The 15,864-nt window shown below is 36.9% G+C and overlaps 4 protein-coding genes across 4 annotated transcripts; 3 read left to right on the top strand and 1 right to left on the bottom strand.

Annotated features, from left to right (window-relative positions):
• Positions 1–1,897: 1,897 nt before the first annotated feature.
• On the top strand, positions 1,898–2,014 carry CLUP02_14571 (uncharacterized protein; the record flags this gene model as incomplete). The annotated part of the gene is made up of 1 exon (XM_049293498.1): positions 1,898–2,014. A coding segment is annotated over one exon (117 nt), but the record flags the coding sequence as incomplete, so codon positions are not given.
• Positions 2,015–6,359: 4,345 nt separating this feature from the next.
• On the top strand, positions 6,360–6,569 carry CLUP02_14570 (uncharacterized protein; the record flags this gene model as incomplete). Its single annotated transcript, XM_049293497.1, has 1 exon — positions 6,360–6,569. One exon carries the CDS (start codon positions 6,360–6,362, stop codon positions 6,567–6,569), a length of 210 nt encoding a protein of 69 aa, XP_049150643.1.
• Positions 6,570–9,846: 3,277 nt separating this feature from the next.
• Positions 9,847–10,395, top strand: CLUP02_14569 (uncharacterized protein; the record flags this gene model as incomplete). The annotated part of the gene is made up of 3 exons (XM_049293496.1): positions 9,847–9,850; positions 9,899–9,958; positions 10,013–10,395. The coding sequence occupies 3 exons, from the start codon at positions 9,847–9,849 to the stop codon at positions 10,393–10,395; spliced, it is 447 nt and encodes a 148-aa protein (XP_049150642.1).
• Positions 10,396–10,676: 281 nt separating this feature from the next.
• On the bottom strand, positions 10,677–14,617 carry CLUP02_14568 (uncharacterized protein; the record flags this gene model as incomplete). The annotated part of the gene is made up of 10 exons (XM_049293495.1): positions 10,677–11,126; positions 11,190–11,416; positions 11,516–11,653; positions 11,714–11,776; positions 11,817–12,043; positions 12,155–13,615; positions 13,681–14,144; positions 14,199–14,391; positions 14,462–14,523; positions 14,612–14,617. 10 exons carry the CDS (start codon positions 14,615–14,617, stop codon positions 10,677–10,679), a joined length of 3,291 nt encoding a protein of 1,096 aa, XP_049150641.1.
• Between the last annotated feature and the right edge of the window lie 1,247 nt (positions 14,618–15,864).

Raw genomic sequence — 15,864 nt, 5'->3', positions numbered from 1 at the left:
AATATATACTTATTTTAATAAAAATAAGACTTTTTATTTAAGATTATAATTAACCTCTTTTTATATACTAATATCCCTTAGCTTTTTTATTTTTATATTTATAATATCCCTAAGTAGCTTTTATAGTTATAATAAGAGATATTTAATATTACTAAACTTTTTTAATAAGCTCTAGAAGTTAATTTTAGTAAGTTATAGTTTTTAAACTCTTTTAGAGCGCTCTAAGTAGGTCCTATAAACTACTTTTTTTATTATTTAATAAAGTATTATATATTTTATACTACTTTTTTTTATAGCTTTTTACTAATTAGGTATAAAAGTAAAGAAAAGGTAGTTTTAAAAATAGTTATAGTAATTACTATTTTTTATATTTAAATATAAGAGCGTTATAAAGATATTATTATTAAAGCGTTATAAAGGTTTACGGGCCTAGTTTAAATATCTAGGACCTAATAGAGCTTTATTTAGTACTTAATAAGGCAGTTTTTATAAGCTCTATTTTTATATAATAGTAGAGGTTTATTATAAGGGTTCCTTATTAACGTTAATTTTAGTATTAAGAATTACTTCTTTATAATTAGTACTTTATTTACTACGTATTCTAGCGTTTTATTAAAAGTTGTTAAGAATTAAAAACTTAAGAACTTTTATAATATATATAAGCGCTTATAAGGAGGATTATAAACTACGTAAAGCCGTTTATAACTTAGTTACTATATCCCCTTCTTTACCCCTACCCCTAAGCTTATATAAGGGGGTTATTTTAAAAATTAATAATAATAATAAGACTATATTAGCCTCTTTAGCCTTATTAACTATATTCTAAAGTACGTTTATTAATTACTTAGTATCTTAAATAGTTAAAAATTTAATAATAATACTATCCTTAATTATAAAGTTATTTTAAGTATTAATATTTCTAAAGTTTAAATTTACTTCCCTAAGTACTTAAACTAACTTATTATTAATATTAAAGAGTTCTTATATCTCTTAAATTATTAAATTTGCTTACTCGTTTATAATAGCTTATTCTTTATATACGGGATTATAAAAGACTTTTTTATTAAACTTAATATTCTTTATAATAAATACCTACTTAAGCATAAGTACTTAGACCTTATATAAGTTATACGTTCTTAATATATATCTAATTAAGTATTTTATATACTTACAGAGAAGTACTTTAAACTCTTTTTAATATATACCCCTCTTACGATCCTTATAAAGAGGGTATACTTAGTAGCTATATATATAAAGGCTATTAAAATACGGGGTAACTAATTTAGAATCCCGTATTTAGTAACCCGTTTATTATTAATATTAATACTACTTTTACTAGTTAATTTTTATTATAATAAGTAAATTTTTTTTATTAGCCTCCTATAAGGTAATATTATAAATAAAGATTACTATTAGTATTATTTTATTTTATAAATTCGTAAAGAGGTTTATAAAAAGGTATATTTTACGAGCTTTAGTAATTACGAATTAACCTACTCTTTTAATATTACTTAAAGGTTCTTTTATATATAAGAATAAAAGTTTTATTTTAATTCTTAGCTCGCTATATTACGTTTTATATATATATTTAACGTTTATAGTTAAGAGGGCGGTTTTATTGTTATTTTTAAAAAAGTAAATTAGAGTCCTTTTTTAATAACGAATTACTACCTCGAGGCTCTATAATACAAAAAGTACTTCTTTTTCTATTTTAATCTTTAAAAAGAACCCCCTAAGCTACTTACTATATTTATTAAAAGCTATAAATATATATTATTATTTATTAAAAAATAGTTTAAAATAAAAGAGATCTTGATATATATAGTATTATAGCCGTAAGGCTCTTCTCGAGAATAGTCCTTTTAAAATTATTATCTTAGCTTTAGATAATATATTTATTTATTTTTATATTCTACTTTTACTAGCTGCTCGGGCGGTTCTCGATATCGACTATACGGTATTAATATACGGTATTAGTAGATACTTATACTGTCTCGGTAGGCTATTTTTTTAGATTTTCCTTAATTTTCCCTCCTATGAAGTTCATAACCACGTTAAATGATATATATACTTTATATTTAACTTATAATAGAGGTTTAATACGCATACTTCGAGTTTTATATAATAATTAATAAAAAATATTAAGTTTAAAATAACTTATTTTAAAATACTAAAAGAGCGTACTATTAAACTTTTTATAAGTACGTTAATATAAGTAACGGAATTTTTTATAACTAATTAGTAATATAATACTAACTAAGCTTTATGAAATACGCTTAAGGTTTATAAAAAAAAGATAAGATTAAAGGAGCTTATATTTAAAAAAGATTAGATTATTTTTTTAAATAAGCTACTTTTTAATAATGCTCTTATAAAGCGTTCTTTATTATAAAGTATAATTTAGACCGTAGTATTAAAGTGCGCTTTTATTTAGTAAAGTTTTTAAAACTATATTAATATAGAATCCCTTAATATAAGCGACGTTCTAGAGCTTTAGATTATAAGTTCCCTTTTTTTTAGGTCTATTTAAAACGCCTTTTATAATACGACTACTATATATAATAATAAGTAATATAATAATTCTTAATTTAATATAGTTTTTATTACTTAATAATACGTAACTCTCAGGTTTAAATAAGCTCTTATTATTAACTAAATATATTATTTTATAACTATTTATTATTATACTTTAAAAAAGGAGGTAAGTATTATTTATAGGGGTATTAAAAATTACGTTTATTTCTAAGTCCTAACTTTTTATAAATATAATAACTATATAGCCCTCGTTTTAGATTATTAATAAGCTCGCTATAAGTTAATTAGAAAATCTTTTTAAAAACCTAGGTTTTTAAGGGGTTCTATCGTTCTTTAGCTAACTAGCTTTCTTAAGCTTATTATAAAGTAATTTTTATTTATTTAATTTAATAATAGCGAGGACTTTTTTTATATAGCTCTTTAGTATTTATATTAATAACTTATTAATATTTCGGCTTATAAATACTTATTTTAATTTTTAATATACCGTAAGGCGCTATAAATATACGTAATTATAAGGGTATATAACGTTATTTTTATTATTTATGTTATTAATTAAGTTAGAGCGTTTAGTAAGAATGAAATGAGCCCCTTTTTAATTTAAAAATTATTTAATATATACGTTCTAAGTTATTAAACTAAATATATACGTAATCTCCTCGAGGGTCCTCGTATATATTTTAAAAGCTATTAATTTATTAAAAGTCTTATATATACGTTAGCCCTATATAGGGTTAAGTTTAGACTTAATTATAATTAAGAAGTTAAGTATAGCGATTTTTTTATTAATTTTTAGAATATTATACGTTTTAGTTTAGAAATAAATAAATTACTACTCTTTATATTAATATTAAGGGTTAATTCCGGTCCTTACTTTATTAAGGACTTATTAATATTCCTCTCGAACTATATTCTTTATTACTAGTTCGGGGGGCATAAATTCTTATTTTAAATATTTAATAATTTATTATATACTAAACTTAGTACCGTTCTTAATAGCTTTTTAAAATACGTATTTATATAATATAATATTAACTAGTTTTATTAATTACTAAATAAGGACTTTAATATATATATTAATAATATTACGCTTATAAGCCATAAGTTACTTATATTTAGTATTGAGCTCTTATTATTTTTAAACATTCTTAAGTATATAGATCCTTTTTATAAGTACGATATAAGAATAGATTTATTTATATAAAATAAGTAATATAACTAGCTTTATAAAAAAACCTAGCTTAGTTTTATAAATTATTTATATTTAAAAAAGTTAAAAAGTTCGTACTAAGAGTTATATTTAAAAGCTATTAATAAAGGATTTCTTAGTTTTTTTTAGTCGTTTTTGAACGCTTTATAACGGGCTTAGTAAGCTCGTAGTTCTTTTTTATTATAGGTTATAATTAATTATTTAAATTTAAAAAGTAAAATAAGTATTATAGAGGGATTAAGGAATACGTTAGAATTTAGAGCGTTTAGGTCGACGTATTTCTAAACCCCGACGCCCTTATTTATAATATAAAATACGTTAAACTATTTAATTTAACTATTATAATTAGTTAATTTAGCTTAGGCTAAAGTAGGTATAAATAAGTTAATTATTTTAAAAAAATTATAAAAATCGTATTAATAAGTACGTTATTATAATATAAGGTCTTAACTAAGAGCTAGGCTTATAATTATTATAAGTTATAGTACGTAGTAATAAGTATACGGAGTATAATAAAAGTAGCTTAATTATTAAAATAGAAATAGATAAAAGGAAAAGGTCTATATATACGATATTTAAAATAGATATGTGATTTAGTACGTGACGGGTACTACGTGAGGTGCGATTACTATCCCTGTTACGTGACAGATTGTGTGTGCCAAGAGAAGGTTAAAAGAAAGACTATATGACACAAGTTGGAAGGACTGAAGAGGGAGTGAGGGAGGAAAGACGAAAGCGAATGGAAGCGCAGCCAATACTGTGCTGGGTGAGGAGTGAGTGAGAATAGCATCAAACAAGTAACGGATGTCTATCGCTTAAGTATTCTTGTGAGCCCGCAACGCAATGTCGGCTTCACGGGCGGCTCACGGGAAGCGCGATAGTCAACGGATGCTAAAAACTCTATTTCCCCGTTGAACTTGGGTGTGTTTACCCTGCAGGTGTTTCCTCATTCGGTCCACAATGACAGAAGTCGTCAATCGGTCCTGTTTCCTTTGGAGCCGCTTGAACCGAATCTGACGATACCATGGGCATCCCGAAGCTATCCACTGGCACCACAGCTCGCACTTGCCCCAGTAGGTTAAAGATCGTCAATGCAAAGGCTAGTCCGGCTCGAGATTCAGCGAAGGAAAAACATTCTGGATGCAGATGATTTCACGATAATTCCCATGTCGATGAAGGCCCGAAGGGGTTAACCTGAGACTGACCCCTTTGAGATCCATGCGCGGGCTGTACGGGGGTCGTAAGGTGGTACGTGGAAGACGAACCGCAGTTGGGCTGACTCGCAAGCAGCTGAGTCTTATTTCCTCTATGCGAGGCATAGGTCAGGGGAAGCTGGGGTTGGTAGGGTGTTGTGCTCCACTGCAGCCTCGCAAGGCACGGCAACTCAACTTGTCGACAGGCGTGATGGGTTTATCAAGTGGATGTGAAGGGGAGACGATCAAGGGCCGGTGTGCCAACGGTAGAACCGTCAGACTTGGGTGGCCGGTCTGCCCGACTTGTCGGGAGGGTGGGAGGCACTCCGGAGAGCCAAGCCGGCCGATGAGCCCCACCAGATCACTCCTGATTTAGAAACTTCCGGCTCCGCTTTGCGGAAGGGGAATGTCTGTGCGGCATAGCTTGAGCCTCGCGGGTGGCCGTCTGCGAAGACTATCAATCTATGTAGGTGGCCTTGAGTGGGTTCGTTACACTGCATGCTGGGAGAGGAGGAGTTCGTGGTCCCTTGCGCAGCCTCCTCTCCTTACGCGGTCCCATGGCGACACCATCCCCCTTTTGTGACGATGATGGATGAGATGTGATGGGCCAGACCTATAGCATCCCTGCTATATATCAAGCTCACCCCGGGAATCAGTATCCACAGATCCCGGGCCCTATCACGGGCCCCTGTTCATCCCACATACCGAAACGAGAACTCTGAAAACCCCCGTTGACAGGCGCCCCTCCCGGGATGGCCCTAGCCGCAAGTAAACGACAACGGCGCTCCCGCTGGATCTGAATGGCCAATGGCCGTTTCCGTCCAATCTCGCGGCAAAAGCTTGACTGGATGCCGAACGGCAATGACCGATGCGTCAAGGAGGTTGTGATGGTCTCAACTACACTATCTGTGGTTGACGGGGTTGATTGTGCCTCCACTGTGATCAACACGGTGGAGTCCGAGCCTCAAGAGTCAACGCGCCTATTCCGCATCCGCGCAGTGATTTGTTGGTTACAACCTGGTTTGGGAAACCGAAGTTTACCTTGCAACCATAGCCAACAGGAACCGTCTTCGGGCCTTTGCTACCTGACTTGGATGAGTTGTGGTGCCGCGGTGGCGTAGCCCGAAAATTTGCACGTAGAGTTACAAGTCATGACATGCCGGCCAGGGCGGCTTGAGGCGGATCATCCGAACGGCATCGACTAACCGCACTTTTATTTAACCAACTCCATCCCCTCTCCAGCTTCACTTCCCCGGCCCCCCCCACCACTCCGGTTCCTTTCACCACAATCACTCTCATTCAGTCCATCGTTATCCCCCATCGTTATCCCCCATCGAGTCTCCTTACAGTCTCATCCAGTCGTTTACTCCATCACAACTCCTTTCTTTTCGAGACACAGCTCAACAACCCCATACGCAAAAATGCAGTCCTTCGGCACTATCCTGTTGTCGTTCGCCGCTCTTGCGGTTGCGGCTCCTTCGGAACCCCGCGCTGTCGCCAGTGATAACACCAGCCCTTTCCAGGTCTACGCCTACGGCCAAGGAATCGGCGGCCTGTCCATGTTCTCTGCAGGAGGTAGTAAGGCTGGTTTAAGAACTTTTATCTCAAGAGGATTCGTAAAGTTCTATTAGGAGCTTTACCATCATTCTCTTCCTATCTCTCTTTTGTTAATAACCCGTCCAGCCCGGGTTGCGAAACCCCCCCTAGGAACAGCGCTTATACCCATATAAATAAATTAAATATAAGGTTCGTATTTAATTATTTAGCTTATTTCTCGCGCTATATTTAATTATTTAATAATTAATTAATAGATTTAACTAATTTCCTAATTAGGAATTAAATAAAGCTATTACGAAAGTCCTTATAGTACTAACTTATAAACTTTACCTCGATTAGCTCTTTTAATTAAAAAATTAACCTCCTACTTCTATAGTACCGCTACGAAGCTAGTTCTTAAGATATTAGACCTCTTTTAGTATAGAGGATCTTATTAATAATCGCTATAAGGTTAAAATTAACTTTATAAAGCTAAATATCCTCTCGTAGTTTATTACTATTACAGGGATTATAAAGATATTAAGTATAAGCTTACTTAATATTAAATAAGTTAGTTAATAATTAATTTACTATTAGATTAGGTTAAGGACTAGCTAAAGGATAATTTATAAGTAATATTAATTAAGCTTAGGTACGTAGTTAATTATTATGTTTATTATTTAAGATATTAACTATTATTAGTACTATAAGTCTTTTATAATACTCTTTAAAATCGTAAGGGTATTAAAAATAGCTTATAATTATCGTAATAAAAGAGGAGGACTTAAATAATAAGGAGGAGGAGGACTTATTATTTTATTTATATACTATTTTTATTAATAATCGTAAAGTCCCTTTTTTATATTAAATAATTAGTAGCTCTACTTAGGTATATCTTACCTCTTCTCTAGCTATCTTAATCCTTACTTAGGGTAAAAAATAATTACTATAGCGTAGAGCGAAGAGTTATTTAACTTAGTATAATACTTATTAAGGACTTATTAAGTATTAATAATTAATAGTTAGAAATATTTTTATAAATTAAAATTACTATTAAGAAATAGCTCTACCCGCTCCTTAAGTATATACTTAGACTAAATATAACGAGGGATATTACTTAAGGTTAGAGGTTAAAAAAGAGGTTAAGATATAAATTAATAACGAGCTAATTACTAACGAGGTAGTATTATTTATATTAATTATAATTATGATACTATAATTTAAAAAGCTTTAAGATTTATCTCTTTTTAGAAAGTTTATTATATAATTTCTTTTATTCCTCGAGATAGTTAATAAGGTACTCGAGACTTATTATTACTTTTTATAAACGGCTATAACTATCTTTTTTACCCTAACCTTAATATTTTATTATTTAAAAATAAAGTAGTTTAAGTACTATTTTTAGCTCGGTTAATAATTACTAGTTATTATTATTAAAAACGTCCTTAATAAGGATCTATTACTTTAGATCCTTATAAGCTTAATTAGTTACTAAGAAAGTATAAATCTATTTTCTTTTTTATAAAGAGCGCTATATTATAAAGTATATCGAATTCTATTTTATATTATTATTAAGCGTTAATATAAGCTCTTGTGATAACTCTTTAAAAAGAGTAAATATATCGTTCTTATCGGTCTTATTACTAACTTTGAAAAAGGCTTTATATTATTAAAGTAATAAGTAAATAAATTTAATAACGTTTTAAAGCTTATTAATAGGGCCCCTTATATACTAAAAGTTAAGATCTTTTTAAAGTTACTTAGTATTAATTAATATATCTAATTCTTATTCAAATACCTCTTTATTATTACTAAATAAAAAGGCCTTATTAACGAGGTTAAGAATGTAATTATAATACCTTATTCTTTAGTTAAGAATATTTTTTTAAATATAGGTATAAGATAATATAAAATATAAGTAACCTAGGTAAGTATCGTTATTTAAAGTATTATTATAAATAACTACTCTGACTTAGTTACTTAATTTTTAGTCGTTTATTACCGATTTTATAATCTAGGTAATATTAGCTTTATTATAGGTATTATATTATTATTATAGAATAATAAGGTATTATATCTATTACTTAGTATAGTTTAGAAAGTAAGTAAAGACGGTAATAATAATATTCTACGTTAATAAGGTCTATAAATTAAATAATAAGTAGACTTTTATTATTAACCTCTAAATCTCTACCCTAATTATATTTTTTTTCTTAGCGAAGATCCTACTTAGCTCCTTTTTTATATTTTTATATAATAACGAGAGTTCGTTAATAATATTATAATTTAACTAATAAAAGAGGGCCCGGAAGTAAGGATTATAAAAAGTTATAAATAGGTTATTACTATTAATAATATACTTAATTACTAATTCCTTAATTCTCGTTACTTAGCCCTTTATAATAGTATTAAAAATAAGTTTCTATCTTTTTAATATAAAGTCGTATTTAGAAGATTTTAATAAATATAACGACTTACTAAAACTTAGAATTATTAAGAATTATTTAATTTTAAATAAGCCGTTACTAAGCTCGTAGTTACTATTTTAAAATAAGTAACAATACTTATTTCGTTATAATAATAATAAAACTAAAAGACTTTATTTTAAATATTTTTATTATAGATCTCTTAAGTAAAGACCTCTTTTAAATAGATCTACGACTTTCTTAGCCTTGCGCCCTTTTATAATATTGAATTATTATTAATAAAAGTCCTCTTTTTTTAAATTACTTTTAAAAGGGCGAGGAGGCTATTACGATTATTAAAATTAGTTCATAATACGAGGCTAGCGTTAGTTAGGGTCTATAGTTACGAAGTAATCCGAAATAATAACTACGTACTAAAAATCGTACGACTTATTACTAATTAATTAATTACGATATAATAAATTGATTAATATATAATTTAATTAATTTTAATAATAATTATAATAGTTATAAAAGGTTAGAAGTAGTAGTACGTAACTTCGTTAGTTTTATTAATATTAAAAAAAAGGGGTATTAGAGGTTTTTTAGATTCCTAGATATAATAGGATACTAAATTTAGGGCTCTATAATACTTAGGCCTTTTTTTTTATAATAATTATTAGTAATCTATTTAGTTAAGTAGTATAATACTAAACTTATAATTATAAATAAGGAGTCGTAGGTTCGAATCCCGCTCTAAATATTTATATTCTTAATTATAAACTTTTATAAGGTATAGTTAAAAATATTAATTTTTAATTAGCCCGGCCCCGGATTTTCTTTTTTCTAAGCGACCTTATATTTAATTAAATACGTTAAATATAGGGCCTTACGATATTTAATTATTTAACTTGCTGAAATTCCTATATTTGACCGTTTGTTTAACTTATTTGTTTAATTAATTTGAATGGGTATAAGCGCTGCCTAGGAAAGCCTTAGACTAACACGATTGTGACTAGGCGACGCTTACTTTGGTGATCATACCAAGTTCAACGACTCTAACGCCGCCCCGGTGATCTGTACGTCACCATCTTCCGGTTTAATATCCGACCAGCAACTAATACACTTCATAGTCACCCCCACCGACAACAACGGCTGGATCGGAGCCCCCAACACTACGGCTCTCAACTCTACCTCCCCTCCCAGCTGGTCCAACCTCACCTTCTCCATCCCCGCCGAGGGCTCTTCGGACCATGACGTCGGCTTTCTCAGCTCCAACTCATCCTCTTCCGACCGCCAGACCAGCGGCTTCGTCTTTTACGGTTCCTTCATTTTCGTCGAGTCCTCCTCTGGCGGCATGGAGTCGCTGTGGTATGCTACCCCCAGCTCCATCAACGGCATCTACTCTCTCAAGTGGAACGACACTAGCGACACCACCACTGAAGACAAGATCGTTCTCACTCTCAAGAAGACTGCGCCTTCCAACGCTAGCAAGACCAAGAACCGATCCATCTAGATGGTGACACGCCGGGTCATCTTTGTGTGAACCGATGTAACTTTGGAACATGGCGCGATTTTCTTCTCTCGTAGTGTATTTGGGTTAGAACACTGGAATCAAGATGCATTACGAGCAAGGCTACAAGGGTGTTTAGGAGGATAAGGGACAGCGGATGCACTTAGAACATGCAATAAATTGGGCGTGAATATTTACAATTCTGGCCAAATTACGTTTTCCCAAGCTCGTGAGGATTTCGTTCATGCTCGTGACATCAAGGTACTGGTACAAAAGTCGCTGACTTATCGACGCTCACTAGCGACCGCTTCAGCCGACACAGGTAATCTCTCTTCCGCGCCGAGAACATTCGATGCATTCTTCGTCTTGCCACGAGCATCGGGCTCCTGGTCAACATCCAACCGCCGCTCTCTGAAGTTGTGCTTGCCAAAAGCTCCGACTCCCTCAAGTCCGGCGCTCTCTTGGTCACGGCGACCAAGGTTAGCCCCGTGCAGCTCGGCGCTAGTTTGGCCCTGTACAGGCTTACCCAGCCCAGTGTGGACGTCCCCGCTCGTGGCACCAGGGAAATCGTGCGCGGCCGTATACGTGGTAGCCTCGGGGTTCAGAGCCTGGCCGGGGATCTCTTGCGCGTTCTGAGGCTGGAAGGTATTTTCTCTGGGTGCTGTGCCGGCAGGGTATGCTTGGGTGTGGAACTCGGGGTATGCGTCGTTGCCGACTTTGGTGCCAGGGGCGTGCTATTGGTTGGTTAGACAGGGGGAGTGATTACGAATGCTTGGGATTGGGATTGATGAACTTACGCCTTTGGTTGTGAGGGGCTCTGAACGAGGGACGCTGGGGTGGAACTCGCCCTGCTTGTTGTTGATGGACTCAACGTTACGGTTGACTGACATTTTGATTGGACGAAGAGTTACAAGGTATGGATTAAGCTTGTGATTGGTTGAATCGGGAGTTGGCGATGGTTCGTCGGTGATGATTGATCCTACGCCTTGGAATTGTGATTGTGTTGTTAGAATGATCCGAAAAGCTCACACCCTTCATCAGTCATTGTCCGCTTAAGTATTGAATCTGCCGGATCGATATTTCAGTTGAAGTGTTTGTGATGTCATTTTCGGATTACATCAACGCGACGAGGATTGAGATAACAGAGCCACTTTTCTGCGAGATGAGTGAAGTACATGTTTGAAGGGCCGATGGATGATGTAAAGTGACCAGTGACGAGAGATGACGGCGGAGACGAGATAGTAGCCAAAGGTAAACGCAACTCAGAGTCTCATGCGGGATCCGATGTTGAGTGGGCGAGCATTGGATATCTGGTCGCCACAGAGCCGCTCAAGCGCAATAATGATATCAACCTTCGGACATTTTCGTCCGGCTTTCTGGGTCGCTGAGTTTCGGTGGGTATGGTCAGGCTCACCGAGTCTCACCGACCACTGTTGGTTTCCACACCAAGATGGACATGACGTACAACGTAGTCCACTTATCCGCAAATCTGCGACTGATTGCTTGGTCCAAATAGTGGACCAAGCCAATTCGTGAATGTTCGACTGCTCCAGCTCTCCACGCCTTATCAAGAACACAATCTGCGTTACACACGTATGCATCGTTCAGTTCCCACAATGACAACATTTTGAATGTTTCATCGTGATTTGGACTGGCCCATAATCAGCTTTTCATCTTTGCACCAATCTCCCACCAAGTTTCCGCCTCCGAGTCAAAATGTTTTCTCATCTTGCCCCTCTTCGCATTTCAACTGCCAGCCAACACCTTCAACCTCGGGAGAAGGGGACCGTCCCTTGGCCGTTGCTCGTTTCCCAGGATAAGGTCGCGGATACAATCTAGTTGCTTCTGCCTCTCCAAATCACCCGCATCTCTACACCACCCCTCTAGCTTCTTCTTCTGTCTCTCAAACTGCGCCATCGTCGCCATGTCCGTATCAACGTGACACCCTATCGACACGAGCAAAAGTCTCCGCGACCAGTCGTGGATCTCGTCGCGAAGCATCTTGTCCGCTTGCTGCGAGCCTTGTGCGTAGCGACAGTCGGCCAGAACGGCACATGCTTTTCCGAAATGGGACTTTGCATCTTGAATATCTGCGTATTTGGAGTTTGGCGAAGACTCCTGCTCCGAGAGGTACGCCTCAGCGCGGTTGTAGCATTGCTCTGCCATATCGCGCACACTGGTCGCAAGTTCTGCTTCAGACGCGACGAGGACGCAGTAGCCTAGGATGAAGTGTCCAAATTGAACAATCAGCTTCGGGTCATCTGAGTAAGAGCACTGTACGTGTGTGTACCGCTCCAATGCCATATTCAGGATCTTGGGATCCGTCTGTTGTCCATCTTTTGCCTTTTTGGCGTTCAGCACGAAAATCAGGTAAACCATAACTAAGCTCCATCTGCCAAGGACTTTGAGCACGTTGACTTGCAGATCATCGCAAATGCGTTCCATGCAGGCTTTGAATTCCGAGAATAGAGTGTTTGTGAGGAGTTGTTCTACTCTCTGCGCTAATTGGACAAACTCGTGGTCTCTCGGTAGGATGGTCGTCGAGGATGTCACTAGACAGTGCGCCAACTCGTTGATGGCTGCAGTATCCGATGATTGGTTGAATGAGCTTAGAATGCCGATTGGTACCGCGGGGTGAAATGACTTTAGCAGCTCGTTGACATGGTCGTTCATTCTCGACTTGACTGCAACTGATGGATTGTTTACAAGGCAACCTCTCAGATGACTCTCATGCTTAAGCTCTTTCTGAAGCGTGCGGTATATCGCGAGGTGGTCGTCCTTGGGGGTGTAGTCGTCCCACGCCAAAGTCGGCGGCCGCCCTGAGACGAGTTTCGAGAGTATCAACGTCGCTAATGTCACGATTTCTTTGCAAAGCATGTCAGGGGTCATGCTAGCTTCTTTCTGGTTTACTTCAATTGGGGAACTGTATCCATACGTGGCTGGTGTCGGTGGGAGGGTCCCTGGGCGTGGTGTATCGACATAGGTTGTCGAGCGCGCGTCAAAAGCTCGATGACCGCCGTGAGGAGACTCTCCTGGCGTTAGTGCCGGCGAGAAAAAACTGGCTGGTTCGATTGGAGAGGTAGGGCTTGAGATATCGCTAGGAGGTGCGGCGGCAGTATTCGACCCCGGGTCAACGTCTCTGGGTAGTGATGCCTCAAAGGGCTTGCGCTTCTTGTTCTTCCCGATACCCCAGGTCTTGAACCGTCCTTTGTACATGCGCTCTCTGGGCACATTTTCCTTAGTATTGTACATATATCAAAGCCCCGAAACAACTGAAGATAGTCTTACGTCGCATAGAATCCATGCCTTTTATACAGCTCATCTTTGATGTGCTTGAGGGTTCTGGTAGTATATAATTTGGTAATGAGAGGCCTGTGCTTCTCCCATTGCTCGGCAGTCGGCTGTTCAGGCATTGCGACGGCGGTCAGGGCGACCCGTCCGGACGAACTATCGGCGATGGTAGTCGGCGCACAGTGGCACCGGTCAATGTGACGAGAACTCGGGAGGCGGGGGCAGCGTGGGAGGGGAAAGCGGTATGGCAAAAACATACATGTATGCAAACGGTTTGCGGCACAACGGACATCGGCATGGAACGATTTATGAATTGTGCGATGGGTTTGCATGTTGATGGAGCTTGCCAACGAACTCACTGACAGCTGCAAGTGAGATTCCGTCATGCCGACCAATTGTAGTGAGACAATTTTGCAAGGATCCATGAGTTGCATCACAATTCGACCAGTCACAACAAAGTACTATGCATAATCAATGGGTCTGACTTTCTGACTTAACTGTAAAGGGCTCAACACCATGAGTTTGGATCCTGGCGAACCAAGTGCGCACCATCTCGCAAGGCGACCTTGGGTGTAAGACACACTGAGGGTGGGCTGTCCAGCTATCTCACAATCTCTGCCTTGACAGTGAGGCAATTTGGTTTGCACTTGAACGCAGGCATGACTGGCCTTGGCGACTTTCATTCGTCCAACATTATGCAATGGTGAACTGGCAAGTTGTGCAGTGGGCAGATAAACCGATTGGGGAGGGATTAGTTGAGCCTCATCATCACGTGCACCTTCGATGATCTCCATCTCTAAACAACTTTGAGCGAGTGATGTCCGCGATGTGCAAAGAGATCTGGGAGAATAAAATTGGAGTACAGTTGTCGGATGAGCAATTCTAGGCAATTTCAATGACACAAGGCGACACACCATTGTTCAAGCACATTCATTATTTCGTGAAATTGGTCATTAATACAGGCGATTGAAGAATTGGTGAATAACAAAATTTATATCGTAGTCATGGGTTTTCGATGGCTAACTTCACACTCTCATGAGGGATAGAGACATACTTAGTCTACCTATACACATCCGTCACTACCTAGTCTTTGGCTCAAAAGAGGCTCTGCAGCCACCGTTGAAAGTTCGAGATATTTCGCTCTAAAAACTTGTCCAGTCGAGTTGAGGAAATATCATGAGCACCGTCTTTACTAAAAAGGACTTACCAACCAGTTAACATGATCACATCTACTCAACTTCTATGTCTCTGGAGACTGCGAAAGAAAATTCGAATTGAATAAACTTCGAGTTGACATCTCTCCAACTCCAGCAAGAGCTCTCGTAGTGTATAAAGTAGAGCATTGAGTTGCCAGGTTCAGGCCAGATTTGTGTATGATTATAGTTTGATGTCATTTGAGGATATTAAGCTTTTGAGTTGAGAAGGTGTGATTCAAATACAGTTGAAAAGGTCATGATGATCTCGGGTCGTGCCAACACTTGCAGCTAAGTCTTAGTTGAGCAATGAATTTTCCAACAGCTAACTAGGAAGAGTGCATAGACCTGGAAGCTACGTCGAATATGATCAGCCTGCTAATTGAATCGAATGACGGAGAGAAAATTGGTTCAAATGTCAGTTCTGATACAACACGTTACACCCCGTCCTAGATGCCACAGCCATGCGCATTGATTAGATGCATGGTCACGTAAACTCAGCTTGACTAATACAGTCAATGACATAGGCAGTCGAGTCTTCGGAGAACCAACTAGAGGGGTCTTGCTGTGCTCAAAGACATTTCAACGAGCCTTGTCACGTGCAAATCGATCAATCCCATCACATTATCCATGGCAATGCAAGAATCTACCTAAGTCTTCTGGGTTGACTAGGATTGATAATTCTCTAATTATTGACTTACTCCTGCTCTCGGACTGCGGCACGTTGTCGTCTGTGTCGCAACGGAGAATTTGACAGCTCGATGCAATCTATCCACTTGAGATTGCTTGTATCACGATATCGATATGTAGATCGTGCGTAAACTCCAGAGGACTATAAAGCCGCATTGCAAAAGCCTTCACACGCAACGAATACCTGATGGAACGAACATTGCGCTGCAGTTCTGCTACATCGAACTTGCCATCAACGCCCAAAGAAAGCACGATTTTGGGGTTTCTGGTGATCCACCATGGCACTCAGTCTCGGCTG

This window comes from Colletotrichum lupini, chromosome 8 (genome assembly GCF_023278565.1).
Source record: "Colletotrichum lupini chromosome 8, complete sequence".
Classification (NCBI taxonomy): Eukaryota; Fungi; Ascomycota; class Sordariomycetes; order Glomerellales; family Glomerellaceae; genus Colletotrichum; species Colletotrichum lupini.
The sequence above is the reverse complement of the archived record's forward strand: the minus strand, read 5'-3'. Positions and strand labels throughout refer to the sequence as shown.